The sequence below is a fragment of the Tetrao urogallus genome, assembly GCF_951394365.1.
Source record: "Tetrao urogallus genome assembly, chromosome: 3".
Taxonomy (NCBI): domain Eukaryota; kingdom Metazoa; phylum Chordata; class Aves; order Galliformes; family Phasianidae; genus Tetrao; species Tetrao urogallus.
In genome coordinates, this window is record NC_136815.1 from 91,982,570 (window position 1) to 92,010,380 (window position 27,811).

At 40.5% G+C, this 27,811-nt stretch overlaps 1 protein-coding gene across 1 annotated transcript in view; it reads right to left on the minus strand.

The window, feature by feature from the left end:
* TPK1 (thiamin pyrophosphokinase 1) overlaps nt 1–27,811 on the minus strand; it is a gene marked incomplete at both ends in the record, with an annotated part of 191,218 nt that overhangs the window by 98,961 nt on the left and 64,446 nt on the right. The window contains 3 exon segments of the mRNA XM_079533265.1: nt 4,540–4,612; nt 11,028–11,029; nt 11,033–11,148. Coding sequence (XP_079389391.1) covers nt 4,540–4,612; nt 11,028–11,029; nt 11,033–11,148 — 191 coding nt within the window.

Genomic DNA, 27,811 nt, shown 5'->3' on the forward strand with positions numbered 1-27,811 from the left:
ATACAGTTCAGAAGGAGAATGCTAGCTGCTATATATCCTTAGCTCAATTTTGCAGATCAACTTCTGTACTCAGCATTTCAAATGACACGCACAGTCCCTCCCTCTCTTCCTTCAGTTTTGCAAACTTCTTTCCTGCTATATTTCTCCTTCTCTATGAATGGCAAATTCCTACTTATTTAGCTACAACACTGAACTGATCATTGATGAGTCCAAGAATTATAAAGATGGAATATATTATGCGAATGCCTAGTCTTCACATGGATGGGTAAAAACACATTTCCCTAAATAAAAAAAAAAATTAATTGAAGTCATCATATATTTCAACAAGGTATACTGCAATGCAGAGAATGACAATTACAATAATAAGCAACTAAAAATCAAACATAGCTTTACAACTTTTTTCCAAAGACCACCAAAGCATCTGGGAAGAATGAGCTCAAGGAAATGACATGCTGACATTCTGATAGACAGAAGGACAAACTCAGAAGAAGAAAACCACTGCCCACTACAGCAGCCAGCAACTTCATTGCCACCAACTGATGAGTACAAACACGTACAGCTCTACAGAAGTGCCACTAAGATCAGCTAAGATCAGCATCTCTGAAGAATTTATGGTATTTCTGGAACATTATGATATTACTTTGGTTTGACATGAATAAAAAAACATATAACCCAAATCACCCACACAACTTATTTGGAAATGCAATCTTAACAAGACCTCTGAAATACTATTTGAGAATAGAAACAATTTATGACAACTTTGTTTAATGATTTCATGACAAAGGCATATAGGAAGTTCCAAATCCTAAATCGCATACACAGTTTGAACTATTAACCTATAAAAATTTTTAACCCAATGAACCTATATCTACATTAAGACACTGAGGGTCTTTCAATGAGCAAGCGAGGGGTGTTTGGCTGTCAATTGTATTTGGCACTGATGAGCTGACAGACAGGCAGCTAATTCCTTCTGAAGGCTCAGAAGTTATACCTTGCACGTACATAGCTGACAAGCCTGTGCTTATGGTAAGAGCTATCATGCAGGTGACAGCCAGTCACAGAACTGTGATGGAAAAGACCTAGATATTAGTCATGCACCGAGAATTTTCTGCTGTCTTTCCCTGCCATATGATAACACAGAACAGGTTTTGAGGGAAACTGCATACAATGGAAACTCTCTGAATGCTGGTTTCTCTTTGAACGCTGCAGATAAGTAGCGGGATGTGATATGAGGTTCCTTAGCAAGTGAGAGGACAGTACAATGAAGAATAACTGCTGTTATGAGAGCTGCAGCCCATGCACAGCTCAACTGGAGATATAGGGTGCAGCAGGAACATTTCCCCAAGGCAGTCCTTCACTTAGAGGTGGAAAATCATTCAAAAGATGGTGCGTGCATCCAGGTCCTACCATACCAGATCAGCCTGCTAGTCTTACTCACTAGAGCGAAGTTAAGGGAACCAGGACATCTGGATGGTGTGCTAGGCGATATGGTTTAGTAGCTCAGTGGTAGTAATGGTGATAGCAGGACAGTTGGACTAGATGATCTTGTGGATCCTTTCCAACCTTGTGTTTCAATGATTCTATGAAAGGAAACTTTCAGCATCTCAGAACAAAGGCGAACAACTGGAGATGTGGTCCAAATGGCAATGATCACTCTCATCGTGTCAGAAGCTCAACAGAGGTAGGCACAGCACTTCTTACATTGATGTCAGACATGTCTTCAGCAGAACATGTAACACCAAAATCACTTAAAAACTTAGCTGCTGCTCTACAGCAAGACAGGACTGCTTTATATCCACCTGCACAATTTTACAGCTCCTCCCAAAGCCTTGAAACCTCTCACAAAAGAGTCAAGTTCTAAAATGAAACATGCTTTCTTACAAGCCCATTCAGTGTAAGAAAAACGCTAGGAGTGAAACTTCTTAATAGTCTAATTCCCATTTATACATAAAATTCAGTTTTAGAAAAAATATTTAAGTTTAGAGATAAAGGATAAATTAAAGTAGTCAAAGAAAAACAATACTTTTATGTGTTTAAGTGATATAACTGAGGGAAATCAACTTTGAAAATTATTACAAGTTTTGGCCTCAGAAAGTCACAGAGAATGACATCATAACCTGCATTTAAACAAGGCAGCATATTAGCTAGAGATGTATCAGCACTGCCATACAAATACAATTCATAAATCTAATTATAAGTTGATAGAACAGAAAGACAGTGTTCATACCATGTCTATTAAGCATTTTCATAACCATTGAACCTTGAAATGTAATAGAAAAAATAAAGAGAAAATGATACAGCTACAGAACTGCCTGTAAATATCAGTGGTTCTGTGGGGTTTAAAGAAGAAAGACAAAAGGAAAGAGTGTTGTTGTAAATATATCCACAGCTTTTAATTACAGATATGAAGTAGAGCCTACTAAATCTATAGAAGCCTTCTAAAGCACATGCAGTTTGCTCAGTAGAAAAGCTGAACTGGATTCTCACTAAAATGCCCAATCTGGATTTTAGAAGGCAATGCATTCAACCTTCTGTTTCCAGTCATCAGGACAGATTAACCACAATTTTAGTTAATGTCTTTGACCTAAAAACCTTTCAAAACTGAGTCTTCTTTGAGACATAACAATACAAATGGCTGCTTGATCACAAAGTGATGCTTTAAAAGGTTTCAATAATAGAAACATCCAGCTAAAGCAAGAAGCAGATGAGTGTGTAGCAACAGAACCATCACAAGTTCTCTATAGTGCAGTGTCATTTCCATCTCTTCACTTACTATGGCATGCCATGCCTAACAGAGATGAAAAAATGAATCCATTCTATAGACTTTATTTAGATAAAGTTCCCTGACACAATGGTGATAATCCTTCTTAAAGGAAAATGGAAACACTTGTCATCTAATCCTTGATGAGCCAAGCACATCAGAGGAATTGGCTTAAAGATTTCCCTTCCTTTGTCTCTGGGAATATGTAAGCCATGTTCTTTGTGATGGCATAGATCTGCTATCACTTCCATCACTTAAATGAGGCAGAATACTTTCTGAGTCTTTAGCAATATCTTGGTATGAAGCTGGTGTGAAGGGGGAGTCAGAACTGTGATTATTTCACAATGATGATACGACTGCTTAAAGGACCTACATCTGCTTTACAGAATCCTAGTTAGTTTCATGCACACAGAGTTTAACATTCCCCCTTCTCACTCAGCACTACACAAGTCTATTTGACACAATTGCTCATAAGTGAATATAACTTAATAAACAACATCCATAAACCTTACTACAAAAAAGTAACATCTCTTAACCATTGGTTTGCTGCCCTCAGATAGATAAAATAAGTTATGATGCTTTAATTTCTGTCAATAAGTCACTGGCACTCCATCACATGTATAAAACCTAACAGAACAATACAGCACATTTATTAAAAATACAAAAGGAAATGTACCTTCAGCTTCACAAACACAAAGAAAAAAATTTACCTTATCTCCTCATGTAAATTAAACCACTGCAACTGAAATACCAAATGAAGCTTCAGCACCACTTGCCCTTTACCTGGCAGCTGGACAAATCAGCAAGCAAGTCAGAAAGACTAGACAGAACAGTGGGCACAACTTTTTACTGAGTATCACACTGAAAGGCACAGAGGATTGCAAAGGATCTTGGCAATTTCTGCTTCCTTTACTTTCACTCCATTCACACTCTACTCAAACTGCTATGTGTTAGAGCTTCCCTCTCTCTATAGGCTCATTTTTGCTGACCATCATGAATTAGCTATACACATGGAAAGGAGCATTCCACCCTTCACCGGGCACCCCATTTCCTTTTATTTTGTGTAACAGTTAGGTTACATTAGTATATATGGAAAATCTATGCAACAGCACAAAACATTCTGCGTATGAATTCATTCAGTATGAATGCTGATGAAGCTCAAGTTGTAGTGACAGTGCACATCACTGATAACCATGGCCTGGCAGCAGCTCAAGACAGTTGCATGCGACAGGAAGCTCAGGAGCAGGCAGGTCAGCCTTCTGCCTGCTGGAACAGGAGAGGTAGCTCAGCAGTGAGTGGGAGCAGGAGCACTAGCAAATGCCAACAGAATACTCATATTATTTCAGGAAAACCTAACTACCTGAAGACATTTATCTAGGTGCACACTTCAAGGGAAAAATAAATCTGTTGTGTGAAAGTAATATGCTATCTTTATTGCTCTGTATCTCCACATGGCAAAGGAATTAACATATTTTTCAAGAACTTTTACCATTGTTTCTTGTTGCTATAATCTGCAGTAATACACCTTCTACTTCTCGAGCTGGTGCTATGAAACTACACCTAACACAGGAGTCAGGCAGTAATGCAGCTCCTGTTTTCACTTTAAGCATCACTACAGTGAGAGGCAGAGCCCATCTAAGTCTGTAAGTTACTTCACATCCAAAGACCCAAAGACACCAAAGGGAGCTAAAAACACCTAATAACCAATGGGAGCATTAGGGAGTTGGATCCTACAACACTCTAACACACACAAACACATCCAAGGGATATTGCTTTACCTTAACCTTGTAGTAAGCCTTGACTTCAGGCAGGATGGAGTCGAAGTCACCACTGATGTAATCAGGCAAGAAGCTGAAAGAAAAGAAATGAGCAATGAAATGAAAAACTTAATTTTATTTTTTCAAGAGTTTCAAGGAGTAGAAGCATTAATCTCTCAAGGGAATAGGAGACAGTTACAAGAAAGTTAAAAGAGCAGCTGACACAAAATAATGTCACAGACAAACAAACTGTGTCCCTTTTCTGCTAAAGGAGCTGCACACTGGCAAGGTGTTTACACATCTCCAGAAGTCTGTAAGGCAATACTTGCACCTGCAAGTTCTCTCAAATATCTTTGTAGTGTATCATACCAGAAAACTACCTGAATAATCACAGAATCGTAGAATCATTACAGCTGAAAAAGACTTCTAAGATAATCGTGTCCAACTGTACACATATCAGTAATATTGCCCACTAAATCATAGTAATAACATTGCCCACTAAATCCCTAAGTGCCACATAGAATCATGATGGTGACTCTACCACTTTCCTGGGCAGCCTGTTCCAGCACCTGAAACAAGTTTATCTTTGTGCTGCACATCAAGTCTTTGCAGATAAGACATGTCAGGAGATGGTGATGATAGATCTTGAACAGCTGATATCTCACAAATGAGGTACTTTTTCCCTTTTCCCTCTCCTTCCTCCTATTTACATATTTATTACAAATCCTTGAGCAAGGTAAATTCAGTGCAGCATCTTGGAATTTGGACAGCAATTACAGATACTGCAGTCTGAAGTCAGGGGCAAAGAATAATAATGGTTCAAATGAGACTAAGGAGCCATGACAGAAATCATCTGAGACAGGAGTTTTCTGTAACAAAATAAAGATCTTCAGCAAAGGTCCCAAATTGGTTTCTTTCACTTTCAAAACACAGAATCATACAATCATAGAAACATGAAGGTTTGAAAAGATCACTAAGATCAACCCACCACTACTATGCTCACTAAACCATGCCTTTCAGTGCAAACATCTACCTTTTTCTTGAAAACCTCCATCGGTGGTGATACTATCCACCTCCCTGGGAATCCTGTTCCAATACTCCACCACTTTTTTGGAGAATAAATTTTTCCTAAAGTCCAACCTGAACATCCCTTCACGCCATTAAGCCATTACCTCTTGTCCTATCACTAGCTACCTGTAAGAAGAGGCTGACCTCCAGCTCACTACAACCTCTTTCCAGGTAGTTGCAGAGAGGGACATGAGCTCTCTCCCGATTCTTCTCCAGACCAAACAATCCCAATTTCCTCAGCCACTCCTCATAAGACATGCTCCACACCCTTCACCAGCTTTGTTGCCCTTCTTTGGACACAGTTCATGGCCTCATGGACTTTCTTGCAGTGAGCAGACCAAAACTGAACGCAGTTTTCAAGGTGCAGCCTCCACAGTTCTGAGTGCAGAGGGACAATCACCTTCCTAATCCTGCTGACTACACTATTTCTGACAAAGGCCAGGACTCTCTCTCCAAGAGCTCGTGTTCATGGTTTTTAAGCATATCACTCTGTGATAAAAATCCCTTGGCATGAACCTCCAGATCTGCTCAAGGCTTATGCTGAAACGGCGGTTTTGCTGGCTTCTAAAGCTGCTGCTGATCCCATGATAGTTTTTATTGACATGATAAGGCTTAAGAGCTTTTGTGGACTGTCAAAGTACTGTAAATAATCTTCTCAGTTTAGCACGCAAGGATCATAGAATCATAGAAGCATACAATTGCAAGGCCTCAAAGGACCTCACAGGACCTCAGAAAAAAGGACCTCAAAGATCATCCAGTTTCAATCCCTCTGCTGTGTGCAGGTCACCAACCAGCAGACCAGGCTGCCCAGAGCCACATCCACCCTGGCCTTGAATGCCTCCAGGGATGGGGCATCCACAGCCTCCTTGGGCAACCTGTTCCAGTGCATCACCATCCTCGGGGTGAAAAACTTCCTCCTAATATCCAACCTAAACCTCCCCTGTCTCAGTTTAAAACCATTCCCCTTGTCCTGTCACCATCCACCCTCACACACAGCCGTTCCCCCTCCAGTTTATACGCTCCTTTCAAGTACTGGAAGGCCACAATGAGGTCTCCCCCAAGCCTTCTCTTCTCCAAACTAAAAAAGACCAGTTCCCTCAATCTTTGTTCATAGGAGAGGTGCTCCAGTCTCTAATCATCAAATGATGTGCAATCTTTTTCTAGCTAAACCGAGTTTTTGAAGTATGCTAATCTTTGTCATGTAGAAATGTATTCAATACAGTTCTTATTCTCCTAGTGATTTGCTTCACAAAAAATCTGATGAATAGTAGTATCAGTTTGTTTTGCCACTGTGATATGCTCCAATTCACTAACCATGATGCTCATTTTCTCTCATTCTCCTGTGCTGAAGAGAATACAGGATTGCTAACACTTTTTCTCTGAGAGAAAAAGTTCTTCCTTATGTCCAACCTAACCTTCTCTGGTACAACTTGTATCCATTTCTTCAGGTCCTGCTCGTTGCCTGGGAGAAGAGGCCAAACCCCTCCTCATCACAGCCTCCCTTCAGGAGGTTGCAGAGTGCAGTGAGGTCTCCCCTGAGCCTCCTCTTCTCCACACTGAACAATCCCAGCTCCCTCAGTCGCTCCTCATAAGATTTGTGCTCCAGACCCCTCACCAGTTTCATTGTTTTTCTCTGGACGTGTTCCAGGGCCTCAAAGTCTTTCTTGTAGTGAGGGGCAAACATCAGCACCCCCAGATAACAAATAAAGATGGGAAATACCTCAGGTACATATTGAAAAAGAAAGCAACAGCAAATCATACTAAAGTATCTTTGAGGATACTTCGCAATAAATAGTTTTCACTTCTTTGCTTTTGGCAGTTTTGTATTTACTCCAGAATACAGAATAGTCCAGGAGAACAGGCCCTGGAGAATCACACTGTCAAACTTGCTACAGGTGAGTGGAAGAAATGACATTAGAGAAAAGAAATCAGAAGGGCCTCTCCATAAAGGCTGTAACATCATCCCTCATTGAAAGTATGAATTAAAAGCAGGTATTTTATTAGTCTTTTCCTCTGAACTCTCTTTCATGAAGAATTCTGCATCATAACTGTATATGAAATGATCACTTCTGTCAGTGAGTGACATATATAGCACACATCCTTTAGTAGAGGAAGTTATCTTTTTGCCCAAGATGGAAAAAGATATCTATAATTCCTTTTCAAAATTCCTCTTAAATTTTCATATCTGAATAGTCTAGTTGATGCATTCTAAGGCATTTTAGAACCACGTATTAACAGTCTCATTTAGCTACTAAGTAGCACTCTGCATATTAGGCTATGATCAGCTTACCTGGCTTGATTCTCTACTGCTTTATGCTGACATTTATCAGGAACAAGCCAATTCCATAATCCTGCTGGGGCTGAACATGTGACATTCACTCTAGATCAGCACAATCTAGGCCTTTCCTAAAGCTGTTAAGGAGCAGAACACCAGGTACTAAGAACAGAAAAACTTCAGAGGTTTGATTCCCTTAGCTTATTGGTTTTTTTCCTTTGTATTTAATTATTGTTATTTTTTTGCTGTTGTTCCAGGTCGTTACAGACATACATCAGCCATCTGATAAGTCTGGAGTTTTGAGTGCCAGAATTGCTGAAGGCACTTCTATAGCAGATTTATAAGAAAAGCAAAGAAAAATAAGTAAGCAAATTTCCTATATCGATCTTTCAAAGGTTCAAATAGGTTACCAAAAACCCTAGCACTATCTATTTCTCATAAGTCTTGAGACCAACCCAAATGGGGCATTTATGCAAACTATATAACAGCTCAGTGTTGACTGAACAGAACACACTGGTGTACTGATGGACAGTCAGCTGGATATGAGCCAGCAGTGTGCCCAGGTGGCCAAGAAGTCTGATGGCATCCTGACTTGGATCAGAAACTGTGAGATGAGCAGGACTAGGGAAGTAATCCCGCCTCTGTACTCAGCACTCGTGAGGCCTCATCTCGAATACTGTGTTCAGTTTTGGGCACCTCTGTACAGAAAGGACATGGAGGTGCTGGAGCAGGTCCAGAGAAGAGCAACAAGGTTTGTGAAGGGCTTGGGGAACAAGTCCTATGAGGAGAGACTGAAGGAACTGGGGCTGTCTAGTCTGGGGAAAAGGAGGCTGAAGGGAGACCATACTGCTCTCTTTCAATACAGTTAGAGCGGGGTTGGACTCTTCTCACTGCTGACAGGTGAGAGGACGAAGGGAAATGGCCTTAAGTTGCGCCAGGGTAAGTTCAGGATGGATATTAGGAAACACTTCTTTACTTTAACAACCCAAGAAAGGGCTGTTAAGCACTGGAATAGACTCCCCAGGGAGTGGTTGAGTCAGTATCCCTGGAAAAAAAAAAAAAAAAAAAAAGATGAAAATATCAGCAGAGTCTGTGCACCCAGTTCTGTAGTACTGAACAGGGAATTTAAAGGAAAATACTTCAGAGAAGTAAATGAATATTCTTTCCAGCAGAATGATTTCTTTGAGGACGGAAATTAAAATTATGCAAGTCTTTATTTTTCTCCTCTATTTCATAGCAGGTTTTTTATTTCATAGGAGATACTATATATATGCAGTATCTATGCAGTATATATATGCACTATCCCAGGCAATTAACATGAAAAGAAAAAAGATTGATAAAAAGAATAGTCCAAGGGCCAAGTATGTAAGACTGAAAGAACTATTCAACCAAGGTATAACAATCAAGTTTTCCCTGAATTATATGCAATAAGAATGTAAAGGTTTGCAGAAGAGATGAATGGGTTACAAGAGAAGTTAAAGTTCTGACATTGCCTCATCACTCCCTTTGTGTCTCTTCAAAAAGAATCATCAGTATCAGAGAACTACTTGCTGCAAGTCAGATTTCTGTCTGTACTCTAGATTTAAGGTGTGCATACATGGCTCTGCAAGCAATCAGTAGAAGAGAAGAGACATAGGCAATACACACAACAGTTAGTAATGCTTGACAGACTTCAGTCCGAGTATCAGCAATCCGCACATCAAACTTTTCACAGAAGACAAAGGAAGAAATTCTAAGTTAACTCCCGCTTCAATGCTACTTCTTTCCTTCTAACTCAACTTTGCTGTGAAGGGCAAGAAGAAATCAAGCTTCTCCTGTCCTCCCTCGTACATTTGGTTGTTCATCTGCTGGCAAATATGTGCTGCTGTACGAATAAAAAGGTTCATAAATTTATAAGTTTTGTCTCACCTGTTTACTCTGAGAGTCAACCTTACTGTATTTATTAAACTTCTTATCTGTGAATCCTTGGTCACAACAACTGAAAATCCTAAGTACAAGTAACAGTGGGTGTTTAGCAACCTGGAATTACACTGTGTTTGATGGTCCCACTAGGAAATGATAAACCATTGGAATGCATTTATTTTGCACCATAAAACCAGCTGCATAAACACTTCTGGGGCAGAAACCCAGGATTTTATGGACTTAAATGCCATTAGAGGAAACAAGCACTATTCCTCCTTCAGACCTATTTCCTCACCTAACATGTACAATTCTTTACAACTTCTGTACTTGCCTTTGGTCGTGTATGATGTCCTACCATTAATACAGAAATAATTTAAAAGAAAAAGTAGACAGCCTATTTTATTCCTCATTCCACTTCACGAATGCAAGCAGATTTTCTGTAAGAAATAAAGAGGACAGTTTGTTTCAGCCCATGGCGAGAAGCATCAGATGGTCCTTGTCAACCTCTCTCAGGAGCACAGTAAGTTTTTCAAGAGGTTGCTGCAAAGCCTTAGCTCTGATGGAGACCTAAATGAGACAGATTGAAAGCTGAGCTATGAATCAGAGGAATAAAGACCAGTGGGCTTAAGAAAATAGGGTGTTTTAGGCTGCTTGTGTATTTTTAAAACTTATGTCTGGGAAAAGCAATTAGACACACAAAGCAGAAAAAGCATTCAACTGCCTGTGTATGTTTGGTGGCCCTGCTAGGCAGGGGGGTTGGAACTACATGATCCTTGAGGTCCCTTCCAACCCGGGTGATTCTGTGATTCTGTGATTCTGCCTGCCACTACGTGACTGTCAGAGCTGCTTTCTCACTAGCTGTCATCCAAAATGAAATGACAGTTATGGTTGAGAGTGCTCCATTGTTTTCTGCCCTTACACACAACAGGGGTTTTCAAGGAAGAAGCAATAGTTTGAGTTCAGCTTTAGCTGATCGTTTTGTTCCCACCAGTTCGACCCTTTACACCAAATAAGCTTCATCTTCAGAGGACCTGAGCAAAAGTTAAAAGTTACTAACGGAAATATCAGCCATCTTTTGGATATGAAAAAACATTCATAACTGAAAACTAGTAAAATACACTAATTTGGCCTTTTATCAGTAGTTGAGCATATACATACCTCTACAGGGAGTTCAGGTTACGTTCACTGCTACCACATGGCCAGTACCATGTACAAAGCAGACAGCTTTTCACTGACTGAATAGATCCCATCCCCAACATCTTACTTTTATTTAGAAAATATGACTTTCATAAGTTCATGTTTATTATTAACATACCTGTCCTGATTTCCTTCTGTGACGTGGTATAGACGATTAGCACCTCCATCAGCACAAGCTCTCAGTGCAGCTGCAAGTGAAGAAAGAGAGCATCAATATATGTTTATTTTAAATTAAAAATCTTAACCACTTCTGTAGTTTGACTTGACACTTCTTTCTCTAAAAAAAACAAAACATTTTAATGGCTTTTATCAGCCAAATGCCTATCTTCACCCAACTATGTCACTGCACTTTCCAAATAGCTGCCTTCTGTCTAACCTAGTGCCCATACACCTTTAACTGAATAGGAGAGCAAGTATTCAAAATCTGAACAGGGAGCATCCGCCACATACGGGCATATACTTGTCTAAAGAAACTGAAACTTGCATCTTTTATCTAACAGTCCTCCTTCAGCCAAAAAGTTACTAAAGACTTGCATAAAAACTAGCAAAAAAGAGGTAAGGCATTATAAATGCTATTTATTATCACCCGAATGGCATCAAAAGTGATACTTTCACTACAGTTCCCAGACTGCTCTACAGACTGTTTGAATTATCTGAAATAAAGTCAGGGGCTAACACTGAACACTAAATCTTGAATGATCCTGGTACAAAAGGAATAAAACCACAATCATTTTCACTGCTTATACAACTTGTGTCTGCAAAGAGCACGCACCACTAATTCCAGCTGATTTAAACAAACACAGATGTGCCTTTGTATTTTGGTTCCTTTATTTAGATTTTAGAAAAAAGATTTTAGAAAAAAGTATTCTAATGCTATCACTATATAATCAGATATAAATTAGTGTACTTTATTCATGAGCATGTCCATTAAGGATAATTCAGCTAACCTGCAGTTCTTAGGCAAGAACTTTTATATATGATAAGGTAATTAAGACTGAAAATGACCATGAAAATAATAGTCTTTATCAGCTCTGTTCAGAGATGCACAGGTCAAATAACTGTAGTGCTCACTAGTTTAGAGCGTCCCTTACAGTCCTGAGAGCAGGGAGATGGGCTGGTAGATCAGAGAGGGCTGAAAGTTGGAGTATTTGGGGGCTGGTAGTGAAAAGGTGAGGAGAAAATAAAGGAGAGACAAAGAAAAGGAACAGCCTGCCAAAGTTTGGGGAAAAAAGGCATAAATAATCAAATCAGATACTTTCTGAGAATTCATATTTCAGCTACAGCTACTTTCCTTTGATGTCAGTTTCTCAATTGGAATGGCCTCTCAACAGTGACACAGACCTAGCTTTTTCTTCTTGGTACTCATTCAGTAGGAAATCTGGCCTACCTCTCTAGCTTAGTAATCATCTTTGCCAGGCTATACAAATTGGGACAACAGAGTTCATCGGACTTCTGTATCTAATATCTTCTTTAAGCCACTCCTTTTTATTTGGCTGCTGAATTCCCAGCACAGGGAATGTTCCTTGTGTTAAACCCACTACCCAGTACAATGCAACCTTGGCTCAGGCTTCTTGGAAAAAAAGAAACAAAGGCAGAGTGGCACAAAAGCTGCTATCCATCACATGGGTAGGCTGGGGTACAGCAGCTTCTTTCCTGCAGACAACAAAACTCTACATGGCTGGAGAACTAGCATGAAACTTCTCAGCATCTGTTCTATCAATGCCCCTGCTCCAACCAGACCTATTCTCTCTTATCCACATCTATACTCATATCCATGTAATTACAGTGCTCACTACTGTAAGCACTAATGTTTTCAGTTTCTTTGTACACATTATGCTCTTTTTTTGCTTCCTCACTCTACTTTTCTCATTCCTTCCAGCCACCAAGCACAACCATATCAACAATCCAAAGTCAAGCAGATTTGATCCTGACATATCAGAATGTCAACGGTTTACAGGCTGGTTCAGTCTGGTTCTGTGACTAGTGGGGTGGGGGGATTTTGCAAAATCCATGTCTCCAGAAAAGGGAAACAGGGGACCCCAAAATAATTAAAAACAGCAGCAACAATCTGAGGAGAAACAAACTGGCTTCCTAAATATAGTATCGGAATGCAAGATAACACACTATAATACAATATAATTAGAATTGAGGCTAAAAAATCAAATATAACGAGAGAGAGTGTCCGAAAGGTGGATAGGCCTCACCACAACGCTGAGGTGAGATGCGCAGTCTGGTTGAGCAGCAGGGAGGAGAGCCTGATTAAGAAAGAGAGCATCAGAGGACCTTGCCAGGGGTTGTATCTCCTCTCCGACTGCAGAGCCCCCTGGGGTGTATAATTCTTCTTTTCTGGACACATGCCTGGAACTGGAGCATTAACACCTTAACTCCCAGTGCACTACGTGATGTTATGATACCAAAAATCATAATCGTGATTATGATACCAAAAATCGTGGAATATGATAACCAAAAATCATAAAGCCATGACACAGATGAAATAATTTCTAAATTATAGTTGCTGTCCAGCTGCTTACAATGGTTCTTGATGATGAATATTAACATCATCAGACAAGAAGAACATAATTTTCCTCTCCTGTGTTTGACTGGAGCCTTTAAAATTCTCTCACTTGAGCTTATAGTGGAAACTGCAGGTATGATGCATCTAAACAAGGCTTAGGACCTAACCATTATGAAGTTTCTTCTCTCTCCTCAAGCTACAAAAGCAAGATATTCATTGCAATCAAAACCATAAGAAGTCTGAGGGAAAATTATTTTCTAACTCCAGGAACTTAAGCTGCCTAAAACACACTTCATTAGCCACACAGAGACACAGCCTTCTCCTTCTAAGGACAGTGATTTTTTAAGTATTCGCTCATATTTAAAACAAATGAGTGGCTTACGACTTGCAGAAAGATGCAGACAGCGAGAGAAAAAATGTCTCAGTTACTGAAAGATAGCCAGAACTACCTTTATCCGAACGGACTCACCAGAAGGTATGCCTGACCTAATACTGCATCCAAGCTTACGAGCTTAACAGCATATGATCAACACCCAAACCAAACTGGGTATTATGAAAAAAGAAAAAAAAAAATCAGCATTCATTCAGACTGGTACATGTAAAATACCAGACTCTTTCTATGACCTAAAGGTGCCTGACAACAGGTCTATGATAGATGTACGTTGTTCACATGGAGATAAGACTACTATTGATATCTCAAAACAGTTGCCTTACATAGTGCTGTGGTTTGGTGATTTTTTGTTGTCAGTATTCCGCATCACAGAACTGAATCACAGAATCACAGAACTGTAGGGGTTGGAAGGGACCTCCTGAGATCATCGAGTCCAACCCCCCTGCCAAAGCAGGTTCCCTACACCAGGTAGCACAGGTAGGCATCCAGGCAGGTCTTGAACATCTCCAGAGAAGGAGACTCCACCACCTCCCTGGGCAGCCTGTTCCAGTGCTCCGTCACCCTCACTGTAAAGAAGTTCTTGCGCATGTTTGTGCGGAACTTCCTATGCTCCAGTTTCTGGCCATTTCCCCTTGTCCTGTCTCCACTCACCACTGAAAACAGTCCGGCCTCGCCATTCTGCCCCCCACACCTTAGATATTTATAGACCTGGATCAGGTCCCCTCTCAGTCTCCTTTTCTCAAGGCTGAACAGACCCAGTTCACTCAGCCTTTCCTCATAGGGGAGATGCTCCAGGCCCTTCACCATCTTCGTGGCCCTCCGCTGGACTCTTTCCAAGAGATTCCTGTCTTTTTTGTACTGGGGAGCCCAGAACTGGACGCAGTACTCCAGATGAGGTCTTACCAGGGCAGAGTAGAGGGGGAGGATCACCTCCTTTGACCTGCTGGCCACGCTCTTTTTAATGCACCCCAGTAAGCCATTGGCCTTTTTGGCTACAAGGGCACACCGCTGGCTCATGGCCAACCTGTCATCCACCAGGACACCCAGGTCCCTTTCCGCAGAGCTCCCCTCCAGCAGCTCATCCCCCAACCTGTACTGGTGCATGGAATTATTCCTCCCCAGATGCAAGACTCTACACTTGCTTTTGTTAAACCTCATCTGGTTTTTTTCTGCCCAGCTCTCCAGCCTATCCAGGTCTTGCTGAATGGCAACACAGCCTTCAGGCGTGTCAGCCAATCCTCCCAACTTCGTATCATCAGCAAACTTGCTGAGGGTGGCCACCATCCCCTCATCAAGGTCATTGATGAAGATGTTGTACAAGACTGGACCCAGCACAGACCCCTGAGGAACACCGCTAGTTACAGGCCTCCAACCGGACTCGCACCACCAACGATGACCCTCTGCACTCTGCCAGTCAGCCAGTTCTCAACCCACCTCACTGTCCACTCATCTATCCCACACTTCCTCAGCTTTGTTATAAGGATGTCGTGGGGGGCAGTATCAAATGCCTTGCTGAAATCAAGGTAGACTACATCCACTGCTCTCCCCCTATCCACCCAGCCAGAGACAACATCGTAGAAGGCTACCAGGTTGGTCAAGCACGACCTCCCCCTGGTGAACCCGTGCTGACTACTCCTGATAACCTCCTCTTCTTCCAGTTGTCTGGAGATGACATCCAGTACAAGCTGTTCCATCACCTTTCCAGGGACAGAGGTGAGGCTGACTGGCCTATAATTGCCTTGGTCTTCCTTCTTGCCTTTTTTGAAGACTGGGGTGACGTTGGCTATCTTCCAGTCTTCAGGCACCTTCCCCGTCTTCCATGACTTCTCAAAGATGACCGAAAGTGGTTCAGCAATCACCTCTGCCAGCTCCTTCAGCACCCGTGGATGAATCCCATCGGGTCCCATGGATTTCTGAACATTGATGTTGCCTAGGCGCTCCCAGACCACCTCTTCCCTGACAGAAGGGGGGGTCTTCCATTCCCCAGATCCTCTCACTAATCTCCAGGGTCTCAGATTCCCGAGGGGGAGCTTTTTCACTGAAGACAGAAGCAAAGAAGGACATCATGTGAACCAGTGGGAGTTAAAGAGTTCATGTTCCGGTTCCATTTACTGCCCCTTATGGGCATTTTGAGTATTCTGATGGGAGGGGAGGGTGGCATTCCAGGAGGACCTGGCAGACAGAGGAAGATAGATGGACTCTGGACCCAGCAGCTCTCCCACAGAGATTCCCGCTCAGTTCGCTGCAAAGAAGGGCACGTGCCTCCCTTGCACTAACATGGGGGCTCACACTTTGGGCACTCTGATCTCTCTCTCATTTTGTTTGATTTTGCTGGATTTAGTAAATCACCATTCCTCCTCAGATAGTTGCCGCTGTGTTTCTTTTGCTGACCCCATCTGCTAGCTCTCTGCCCTTTCCCCTCTCCAAGAGTGGGGCTGGGGCAGGCCGGATCATGCGGCAAACTGTTTGTACCCCTTCCTCTTTTTTTCCCTTTTTTTTTTTTCTTTGCTCTTTTGTCTCTTATTTTTCCCAGGCCTGTGCCCCGCCCTCCCCCCATCAAAGACTTAGATCTAGGGATAACTCTGTGACATATAGCTAGAATTTTCTCCACATGTTTATTCTCATCACTCAGCAGCACTGTGAAGTTATTTAAAGAATCTATTTATGAGGTATTTATCTTTTACCAGCAAGGTAACAACTTACGCTGGAAGAAACCAAAGCTGCACATGCCTTAAGTAACCAGCAGGAAATTAGCTGATTGGCTGGAGGCCAGTACATCATACTACTTCTACCGCTACCAAGCCCTGCTTGATAAAAAGCAATTATATGTATTGCTTGGGAGAATATGTAACATTATTACCTGTAACGTTTAAGGAGATAGTCAGCAATTGCAAACTTACAACTCATGGACATTTTTTATTAGAAGGTAATAAGAACTGCTTTGTACAGTGCCTTTTGTATTGGTGACAAAACCGTTTTACAAACAACCATTTGGCCAAGGTGCAGCATGGCAATTGTGCAGGCAAATCTAGCAGCCTACGCATTTTGCAATGGCCCACGCTAAGCCTTGTTAATTATTTCAGCAGAAACTGAAGGATCTGAATAAGATCAGGGCACTGTTTTTCTTGACATCATGAAAACAGAGATACTTTATTTCAAGAAGTTGATGATTCAAATAGATTTAAAAGAAAATACTCAAATGTGAAGGTAAAAAGAGACACAGAGGGATGACATGCTCATGGATGCACAAGTCAAAGAGAAGCAACCAAACTGACTGCTGAACTCCAAGAGGGAAGAATAACTTACGTCGTCAGCCAAAACAAAGAGCATCCTGCCCACACCTTCTCCTTTGGATCTAGAGGGTATTACATCATTACTGGAGAACCCTCAGATCTGCCAGGTACCTTCCGTGCCATCTAGCTTATTCCAGTCAGAAAGCACGGAGTTGGTAAAAATGTTATTTAAATGTTATTGTTATTTAACGTATTAAACTGAACACCATCCAGTTAAGTTCATGTCAAGGAGGAATCATGTCAAGTATGTACCAGGAGCTCGCTGTACCTCTGAAAGAGTTTCAGACAGGCAGAGTGAAGGAAGAACCAAGGTCCTTCTGAGTAAAGTTGGTCATTTTAAATGGTGTCTCTTCTGATGGGAATCTATGAACTATTTTCCTTCAACAACAGAGACAAATATTAGGCCTGCTAGTGAATACAAAACTATTCTAACATAACAAAAATACTGAAAGCAAAAGAACCTCTTTTAGTAAATACAAAAAATTTCCTGTAACTGTGAGACAGGCTATGAACAGCATAGCAAACACAGAAAGAGAAGTCCCAGCTCTGAGTTTTCGCAGAAGAAAAGGCAAGTATCACAAGCTGAATAGTCCTGAAGATCCAGGAGGGGAATAGTCCGTACAGAACAGATGCAACTCCTGCAGGTTGAGTAAGACCAGGGTACAAAAAGGGTACAATAAAAGACATTTATACAAAACACCAACACCAGAAGAAAAAAAAAAAAAAAAAAGCATAAAATATGTTACATTCCCCAATTAGTTACTGCAAGGGAAATAAAGCAATTTTTCATTTCTTTAAATTTTTTTAATTAACCCAGGCTTTTGCCCCAGTTCAAATTTATAAAACTGCTCTAAGTATATCCCCATGTTTCTTTACTAATCTTACTTAACTCCTCTAGCTATGCAACGTTTCCCTTACTGATTCAGTAATCTGGTTACCATAATTAACCTGCCAGCATGATCACCACATAAAACAATGCTGCATAATTAATGGCTAGGAATCTTATGTATAAAAAACAATGTATTTGCCTTGCTTGACACATTTGGCTACTACTTTTTTTGTCACAATATTAATAAAAATATCAATTACCAATAGCAAAATGCATAATTCGTATTTATGTGTTTTCTCTTTTTCTCATTCGTCTTGAAGAAACCGTGATAATATATTTCACAAATCCACAGATTTGTACAGTTGCAGAACACTAGCCAGAAGATACATTTGCTCAAACTATTGCCTCCCACCCGTGTATTTCTACCTGTTATCAGGATTATATGCAATAGCTGTTAGATAGTAAATACTATTCAGTGCAGACATTCTTATTTTGGTATCTCCGCAGCTCTTTTAGCCAATCATCTCTCTGTTAGTCCATACACTTTGCAGCTGGACACTGCTCTTGCTAAGAAGCTGTTTAAATATTTTAATTAGGTCTATGGTTAAGTTCACTTGAACTGAAAAGGCTTGGCTTCTGTCACTGCTATTTTAAATGTGCAAGAGCCCATGGGGCTCTGAATGAAGGCAGCAAAAAGTCACCTGCTGCCAATATATTATATGGTTCCAAATTAAATAAATATACAGATGCTTGTCAAGATGCTATTACAGGTGAACTTTCATGCTGCTGCAAGATAGTAGTAATGGAGTCAACCTTCTGCAGGTGTACAAAGCGCTTTGTAGGAGTAGGAATATCACCAAATAGGAATTCCAATAGGAATTTCACCAAAAATTCCATCTTCTGCCTGTGGTGCTGTATGGTTTTACATACACATTTCCAGTGCAGGAATGAATTTCAGTTTTTACAAATGCTGTGCAAAGCAATGGCTGTTACCCTTGAACTGACTGCATACACTAGAAAGGTCCATCCACTGCTGATGTTTTGTAACTGACCTCCCTGCAGTCTGTATCAGTTGGGACATGAAGGCCCAGCACGCGTAGCCAATGCCAGAGCAGACAGACTGCTTCTTCTGTACGGAACAGATTCTGAAAGATCTGCTGCACACCTAGGAATGTACCTCTAGGTTTCCTACAAAACTGGTGCACATCTTTAATCGCTCACTTGGAGCTGTAAGCATCACATAAATATCAGGTAAGCAGAGGCAGGATTCATTAAGCAATTAAATACAGGAACACAAAGAAGGAAACAATGCCCTGATGAATTCGGAAACAGTATTCTCAGCCCATTTGTTCAATCCTATGATAACACAAACATAGAAATGAAACAAAGGGAAAATTCATCAGTTTTAACTACAGATAATAGACTCCTCTGCATTTTAGCAAAAAACTAAGCTACACAGTCCTCAAATCAAAACCTTGCCTGAATAACAACAACAACAACAATTGTAAAAAATAAAATAAAAATTGAAATCTCAATGTTCACTATAGAAAAAAAGAATAGAAGATTAGGTCAGTACTTTTTCCAAACAAAACAGTACCAAAAGCAGTACCCCTCAGCTGCAAGCAAAAAGAAACCCAAATATCAGTAAGCATATCAGGAGTAATGTGCTGACAAAGAGAGACAAGAAAGCAACTTTGTTTTCACAAGATTGAGTTTCTGGACTGTCTTCAGGTACACTTCCGCACAGAGTTCATTACAATTACTCATATTCAAGTTTGAAGTAATCTCTTGTCAGTATTAGATTTAATATTCCATAACTCTCATGGAGTGCATGACATCCCCTTTTTCTCCCCACCGTCCTTCTCGGAGTCTGTCAGGTGAGGAGCTCTGGTGTCCACCCAGCTGCTGTGGATCCCTGGCTGAAACATGCTCTGCAGGCCCAGCCCTGGGAGTGCCCCTGTGCTGTGCTGTGCTAAACCAAGGGGACGGAGCTCAGGCATAAAGCAAAGTACATGTTACCGTCATTTACACTAACAGCTATGTGACCTCATAATGAGGCTGTGTGTTCGTGCCTCTGCAGGCATGAATCAGGAGGAAGTTTATTCTTTTCATTTTTCCGTTTTTATACTCCCTGCTTGAAAAATGTCAGTAAACCAATAATTTAATCAGCTTCTTGCTTTACCCTGCTGAAATGTAAGGAAATGTCACGGTCTTTTTCCCAGTTCTGCATCCTGTTGCTAGCAGGCTCCTGATGCCAGGAACTGCCTGGAGAGCCACAAAGCTTCCCTCTTAGCCACACATGGGGGCTGGGCTGGGTCCCGGTTCCCCCCCTGACTGGGAAGATCCCCAGGTCTGTTTCCTCTACACAGGCTTCCAGCCTCTCTGCCCCAAGTCTGTAGTGTTTCATGGGGTTGTTGTGGCCAAAATGCAGGACCCGGCACTTGGCCTTATTGAACCTCATCCCACTGGCTTCAGCCCAATGATCCAGCCAGTCCAGATCCCTCTGTAGGGCCTTGCTACCCCCCAACACATTGACATTTCCAGCCAACTTGGTGTCATCTGCAAACTTACTGAGGGTGCACTCAATCCCCTTATCTAAGTAATCAATAAAGATACAGAAGAGGACAGGCCCCAGCACCGACCCCTGGAACACCATTTGTGACGAGTCACCAGCTGGATTTAACACCATTCATTACCACTTTCTGGGCCTAGCTATGCATCTAGTTCTCTACCCAGCAAAGAATGGCTGTCCAAGCCACAGGATGCCAGCTGCCCTATGAGAATACCATGGAGGACAGGCTTCGCTAAAATCTAGGTAGACTCTGTCAACATTCTTTCCCTCATCCACCAGCTGGGTCACTCAATCATAGAAGGAGATCAGGTTGGCCAAAGAGGACCTTCTTTTCATGAACCATGCTGTCTGGGCCTGATCCCCTGGTTGTACTGCCTGCACTGTGTGATCTCACTCAAGATGTTTTGCTCCATAACCTTCCCCGGCACTGTTTTCAGAAACAGGTCTGTCATTAAGCCCCACTAGCCACTGAATGGAGCTCCCAAATAATGAATCAAAAGCATAATTAGTAATGCTGGTACAGTCAAGTTCACACATAATTACTTCATATCAACATGTGCATTTCCAAAGGTGTACCCTAATTTGCTATCATTGATATGCAGTATGCAGTGCATTTCATGTCATTTTCAGAGTCTTATCAATACACTTGCTTATGTTGAAGCTGTACATCAAACTACACTTGAAGAGGAAAGGAGCTTTGATGAAAAGAGATTAAACTGTCATATACACTGTGTAAAAAGCAGTGTGGGGATGAGATTTGGGACTAGCTCATTTATTTCACGTGGGTTCCAGCTGCTGGTCTGAAGGTCTGTGTTTTGCTTTAGTGAGAAAACTATGCTGAAGAAGAAGGAAGGGTATATTTTAGAAAAGCAATCAGCAGTCAGTCTGAAGGCAGAATATTTCCCTTTTCAGGTAAGAACTAGCTTTATGACCCATCTGCCCATGGCAGCAGGTATCACTGTAAGGCAGAGGTATCACAATTAGTAATTTACTGAGGCACAGACAGGACAATAGTAGACAAAGATGCTTTGTGGTACATAGTAAAAACGTGGAGAAGCTTGACAGCTGGTAGTTATGTACATTTTTTGTGCTAAGTAATTTGGCTGCAAACATGATCAAGTAGCAGAATGGCAGTATACACCTGCTTAAAAAAATAAATAAATAAATAAAAACCCCAACCATGGAAACACTTCTGTGTTAACAGTTTGCATAATGGCATTACGTGTGGTTTTCCATTCACTTCAATTTACTTACAGAGTCCTTTCCACACACTTCACTGCTATTCAGTGCAATCAGAACCCCATGCTTTGTTTCCTTGTAATTAATTTTTATTTATTTTATTTAATATGAACGGGACTTAGCTTACAAGGTTTTCTGCTTACAACTGACATACTACAGGCCTTCTCTGGGTACTACCTTAAAAAAAGTCAGATGAAGCACAGAGTAAATGGATAACATATCTACAAAACAGACAATAGCCACAGGAAGCAACCTACAAGTTGCTATTTCAAGTGCAGCACCTCTCTCTAACTTGTGTCTGTAGAATATTTGCAGATAAAATAAATCTGAGAAACAATCTCATCATCTCCTTCCATTCCTCTATTTGTGCAAGACCTCTTCTTGTTTCCCAGCTTTACAAAGATCCCAAGCGACGTAACAGATCTCTGCACAATTCCAGGCCAAAATCCCAAATGCAGAATTCAGACACAGATCTTGAACTGGGCTCAGTTTTTAAAACTTTTAACATTACTAAAAATTACTTAAAATTATTACTTACTATTACTAAAAAATAAATTACTATTTAACAACAAACAAAGCTAAGGAACTCCAATAACACATATAACCATGGACCTGCCAGGAGATGAAATTGAGGACTTTTGTTTGGAGAACTGAGTGGTCAAAGGCCGGGGGGAAAAAAAAGTGCCAAGATGATGTATTTCGCTGCAGAGCATGGCCAGCCAACTGCAACTGAGAGCTATGGAGGTGGCAGGCCAGGCAGCCTATGGCCAAGAGAGAGGTCTGAGGCCAAGTCAGGTGGTCTGTGGCCAGGATAGAGACACAGGGCCAGGCTGTGTGTGTTTTGGCTGGGTGTGAGTCCTGGGATCAGGACAGGTGTGCTGTGGCGAACAGCAAAGCTTGGGGTCAGACCAGCAGACTCTGCATAGGTTTCGTCAAGGCAGACATCACCCAAGCCTTGCAAGCACTTTCCACTGCCATCCCTGTCTTAAAAGGCAAAAGTGAGACCCAAGCTGAAAGCATGGCCTGAATCAGGAAGGTGCATAGGCAACTGATTTACCTGTAATGTGAAGCAGCTTTACAAGAGGAAAGAAAATTCTACAGAAAATCCTACAAAGAAAAAGTCTGTAAAAGCTTTCACTTCTCATAAAGCACAACTTCAAGTTGGTGACTACAGTTCAAGCAGGCACCAATTTTATTTGAACACTGAATTTTGACTGTGTCTTTTTTCGAAAAAAACAGTATTTTACGGCCTGTTGAAATTTGACCTTCCTTAGATTTAAGTAATGAGCTTTCATATTCATAACAGGAATACCCTGTTTGCAATGTCCCTTTGATGAACAAGTTTCAGCAAAATCTGTTTTGAAAACACGTTTAATAGTTAAATCAGAAACCACTTTCAAATCAAACATTTCAGTTTTAAAAGGTGTAATTTTTTAGTTACTTCTTAATGTTTGTGATAATATAGGGAAATGCAACCACAGTGTAGGAAAAAAGAAAAATGTAGCATGTGCAAGGAAAAAGCGTCATTGCTCAAGATGTTCAATATATTCAGTATATTGGGTAGATTTGAAAAAATTCTGTCATTTAGAATATTAAAACATGAGAAATTTCCTTTTTTTTTTTCTTCTTTATTTACTGTTGTGTGGCAACAGCAAATTTCAAAATAATTTTTATTCCCCTCTGTTGACTATCATCATAGACTATTTTAAGGACTGTTAACATTTTAAACTATCAAACAGCAGCCTTAAAAGCAAAATCAGATTTGGTTACCATCACATTTGCTTATCACCAAATTTTGGTAAGTCTCAGAACAGCAGAAAGAGCACAAGACAGAGAGGCTTGTGCTTTTGTAGCCAGACCACATCCCGACCTGACAGGATATCTATAATGAAACATACAGGTTTGTGTTCAATGTCATTTATTTTCCCATGACTAAGTGACTGCTTAAGAGCTTGTTACACAGAATCTCAAAGATTCACGTATGGGTTAGAAGGGATCTCTCTGGAGATCATCTACTCCTCACCTCTCTGCAGAAGCAGGTTCCCTAGATTAGGCTTCACAGGAAAGCATCCAGGCAGAAGTTGTCTTTCATGCTAAGCATCTCAAGCTCTGGAAGGAGGTAGCATGACTAAGAATTTGGTTCCCTAGGGAAATTAAGTATGTGCTAAAGCGCTAATGAAATCTGAATTGGTCTCAGTGTACATGCATATAAGGATTACAGAGTAGGAGAGATCTACACAAATGCCTGAATTTAAGCATAAATTCCAGTGATCTACTGACTTCTGTTAGCTGTGTAGAAGAAGAAAGCATGAACTACTTCCTGTACGACAGCAGCATCTGGTGGGTCGCAGAGCTTCCTACCATATATTCTGCACAGCTGTGTCTATTAATAAAATATTGCTTAGCAAGATCTCAGGTTTTTAAAGAGATAACGCTAGTCTGAGAGACATGTCCCCATGCTACGCTTTTTTACTGGATCAAGTCACTCTAAAACAGTCCACTTTGCTAATGATTCAGGTATGTCACACTGTATTCCCCTATTCCCTTCAGAACAGCTTCAGAAACAATTAGTATTATTTTAATACCACTTACTAGGCCAGCCTCTTTTCAGTCTGTAGGGAAATGGCCAGAAACTAGAGCATAAGAAGTTCTGCACCAACTTGCAAAACAATTTCATGGTAAGGGTGACGGAGCACTGGAACAGGCTGCCCAAGGAGGCTGTGGAGTCTTCTTCTTTGGAAATATTCAAGACCCATCTGGACACCTACCTGTGCGACCTGCTGCAGGGAGCCTGCTTTGGCAGCGGGGTTGGACTTGATGATCTCTGGAGGTCCGTTCCAACCCCTACGATTCTATGATTCTGTGATTGTTATTGCTGATAAGATAAACAAACTTCTAAAAGAGGAATAAACAGTTGTTTATCACATGGTGGGACTACCTACTTAATGTATTTTCACTACAAAACTGAATAGCAATATCTGGAAAACGAACAGAATCTAGATTCAACCACAAATTTCTACTTTCTCTGGTAATCTAAGCTATGTAGTTTCTTTTTTGGACAGAGTTGCAGAATGTGACTGGATAAAATACAACTGGATAAAATACATTCCCACCTCTTCCCGTTCAAACACAAACATATTTCAAGCCTCAAAATATCAAAGAATAAACCATAAGACACTCCTGGTTTGCACAAGGTTGTCTCCACATCTCTCTCACTCCTTTGAAATATTCAGCTTGCCTTGAATCATTCTTGGCAAACTACTCTTAATGCAGAAGGAAAATAAATATTTCAATCTCTCCCCAATGATCAAACCCAAATAAATAAAAAGGCACCATTTAATCATTATTCTGAACAAAGAATGACAGAAGTCTAAGTAAGCTATTTTACTTTGTGCACTTTCCCCCCCCCGTAACGTAATGATGACCATTAAACTCCACTTTCTTCTGTCATTAGAGAGTTATGTGGTAATCCCAAACACATGAAAATAAATTGTTTACTCTAACTCCTCCTCCATGCTCTCCATATTTATGGTGGTTGTTACTTTGGTATTCATAAACAGCAACAGAGAATGCTGTGCAAATGCAGCAAAGTCAGCATTAACTAATAAAAGGAAATCTCATGACAGAAGGAAAAAGTTACCAGCAAACATAAAACCCATCTGAAATTCACACACAAATCCACCCAAGGATAGCACTGCAGAATATTCAGAGTAAATTCCCTCAGGGAATGCTGAATTTAGAGAATAAAATGAAAGAAGAAATGAGGAGTAAGCTGGGAGAAGCTCTATGTGCACATTTATATACATAAGTTATTCTTATTAGCATAGCTAGGGGACAAGCTTATTTCCTACAGATTTAAATATACAGCTTTAACATGTTAGTTCTTGTTGCTGTCATGTGTACGATTTCCACTGCAGCTTCTAAGACGTTAAACTTAAGACAAGCATTTGAAGAATAAAAAATACATGCTCATCTTTAACAAAACTAAATCAAGCAGAATTTCAGTTAAGTCCCCTTTCAAAACAAACAGGATAATCAAAACAATTTAGTCTCTCACAAATTACTTTCAAAGTGGAAAAAAAAAAAAAACGATCCTTTTAGCTCATGTAGACCTACCAGCATACTGCATTTCATTGCTGTCTCTACTGGGATTCTCTACCTTCATTCCAAAATCCTCTTCTTTGGCTTGATAAGCATTTTCAATCTACTAAAATCTATAGGGACTATCTTAAAAACATAAAAAAAAAAATCCAACCAAACAAAGATTGACTCTATTTATTTATATATGCACATAAAAATTGACTGTATGCATATTAAAACCATATACACATGAGAAACTAAAGCAAAAGATTTCTACCTGTGTTTTTAAAGAGAAAAAGAGACTGTTTTTGTAATTTATGTAAACTTCCTTTAGAAGCAGAAAAACAGAATCTACAGTCAATACAGCATCTTCTGAATATCAGGTGCACTTCAAAAAGTATTTTAACTAATACTTGAAGTATATAGAACTTGCTATCAACTGTGCATATGTTCAAGGTAACAAAGTAATATTTGTAGAATATTAATTGAGCAGTATTTATTTTCAAAGCAATGAAACAAGAAAAGATTTCAAATGAGAGCTCTGTTCTTCCAACAATGTTTCAGACAAATGCTTTTTGAAGTGAAGTCCATGGGCTTCTTTCAATGATCATAAAAACTACTTTAATGTGTCAGTTTGAACAGTTCTCCACACAGAGCAAACAAAACCAGGGCTCTGTGGCTTTACCTAAACATAAATTAAAAAAGTGCCATCTTGCATAAAGCCATTTTCATGCCATTTTCAGACAGAAAACACACAATCCTAGAATCACAGACTGATGCCATTCCCTCAGCTCCTATTGAAACAGTCCATCCATTTTCAGAACATCCCTGTTGCCATGAGAACTTGAAATGTCATTTGTGTAAGTCAGATACTTTAATCATTATGTTCTCTCTATGTCTTTCTGTGTGGCCCTCATCCCACATGGCAATGCCTTTCCTATACTGCAGAGACCAGCAGAGAAAACAGGAATCCTCACATACACTCTGTAGTTGCAGAAAAAGAGAGGAACTCATTGGTGCCATATTCAACTTGTCACCAACCAGAAATGCCAGCTCCCTTTCAGTAAGGCTGCTCTCCAGAATCTTATTCCCAAGTCTGTATGTATAGTCAGGGCTACACTGTCCCAGGTGCAGATTCTAGCACTTGCACTTCTTCAAATCCAATTTGTCAAGATCTCTCTGGAAGACTTTTCCACCCTCAAAGGATTCAGCAGAGCCTCCTACTTCAGCACTGTCCACAAACTTAATTAGTGTGTAAAGTGTGATTGTTTATTAAAAAAGGCCATCATCAGTAAAACCCCTGAAAAAACCCTAGAAAGATGAAACCTATGTTACTCAACAGGTTATTCTTACTGAGTACCAGTGATAAGGCACGCACAAGTCGAATCCCAAGATCGCTCCATCCCTGGTTCTACTCTTGTAATCTGCAGTTAATACTTCGTTGCTGGGATTCTGTGATGGAGACGTTATGTTCACCCTTCTTTTTCATTCTTTTCTTTGATTTCCCTCTTTCCCCCTCCCCCTCATTCAATTTTTTGTCATGTTCATTTTGGTTGTTTAGACAAGTGCTGAGCAAGTGAATTAAACCTACTTCCTCGATTAAGCCAAAGTCAATTTGGGGAGAAGGTTAATTAGCTGTATTTGTTTAGGTTAGTCCTGTAATTTAATTTATTGATGTGACAGTATATCAATGTGCCATGATTTATAAAAGACACTTGAAAAGCGAAAAGGCTGGTCATGGAACATACAAAGCTACATATTAAAAATATGTACAGAGGTAATAAAAACTATTTTTAATGGACACTCTGATCATAAACATTTTACATCTAAAAGAATGCATCAGGGGATAGCTGCACGAGAAGCAACCAAGCCCCACAGTATAGTTTCTGTCTTTAACAAATTGTTAGTCCTTAAGTACATGCAAATGAGTTT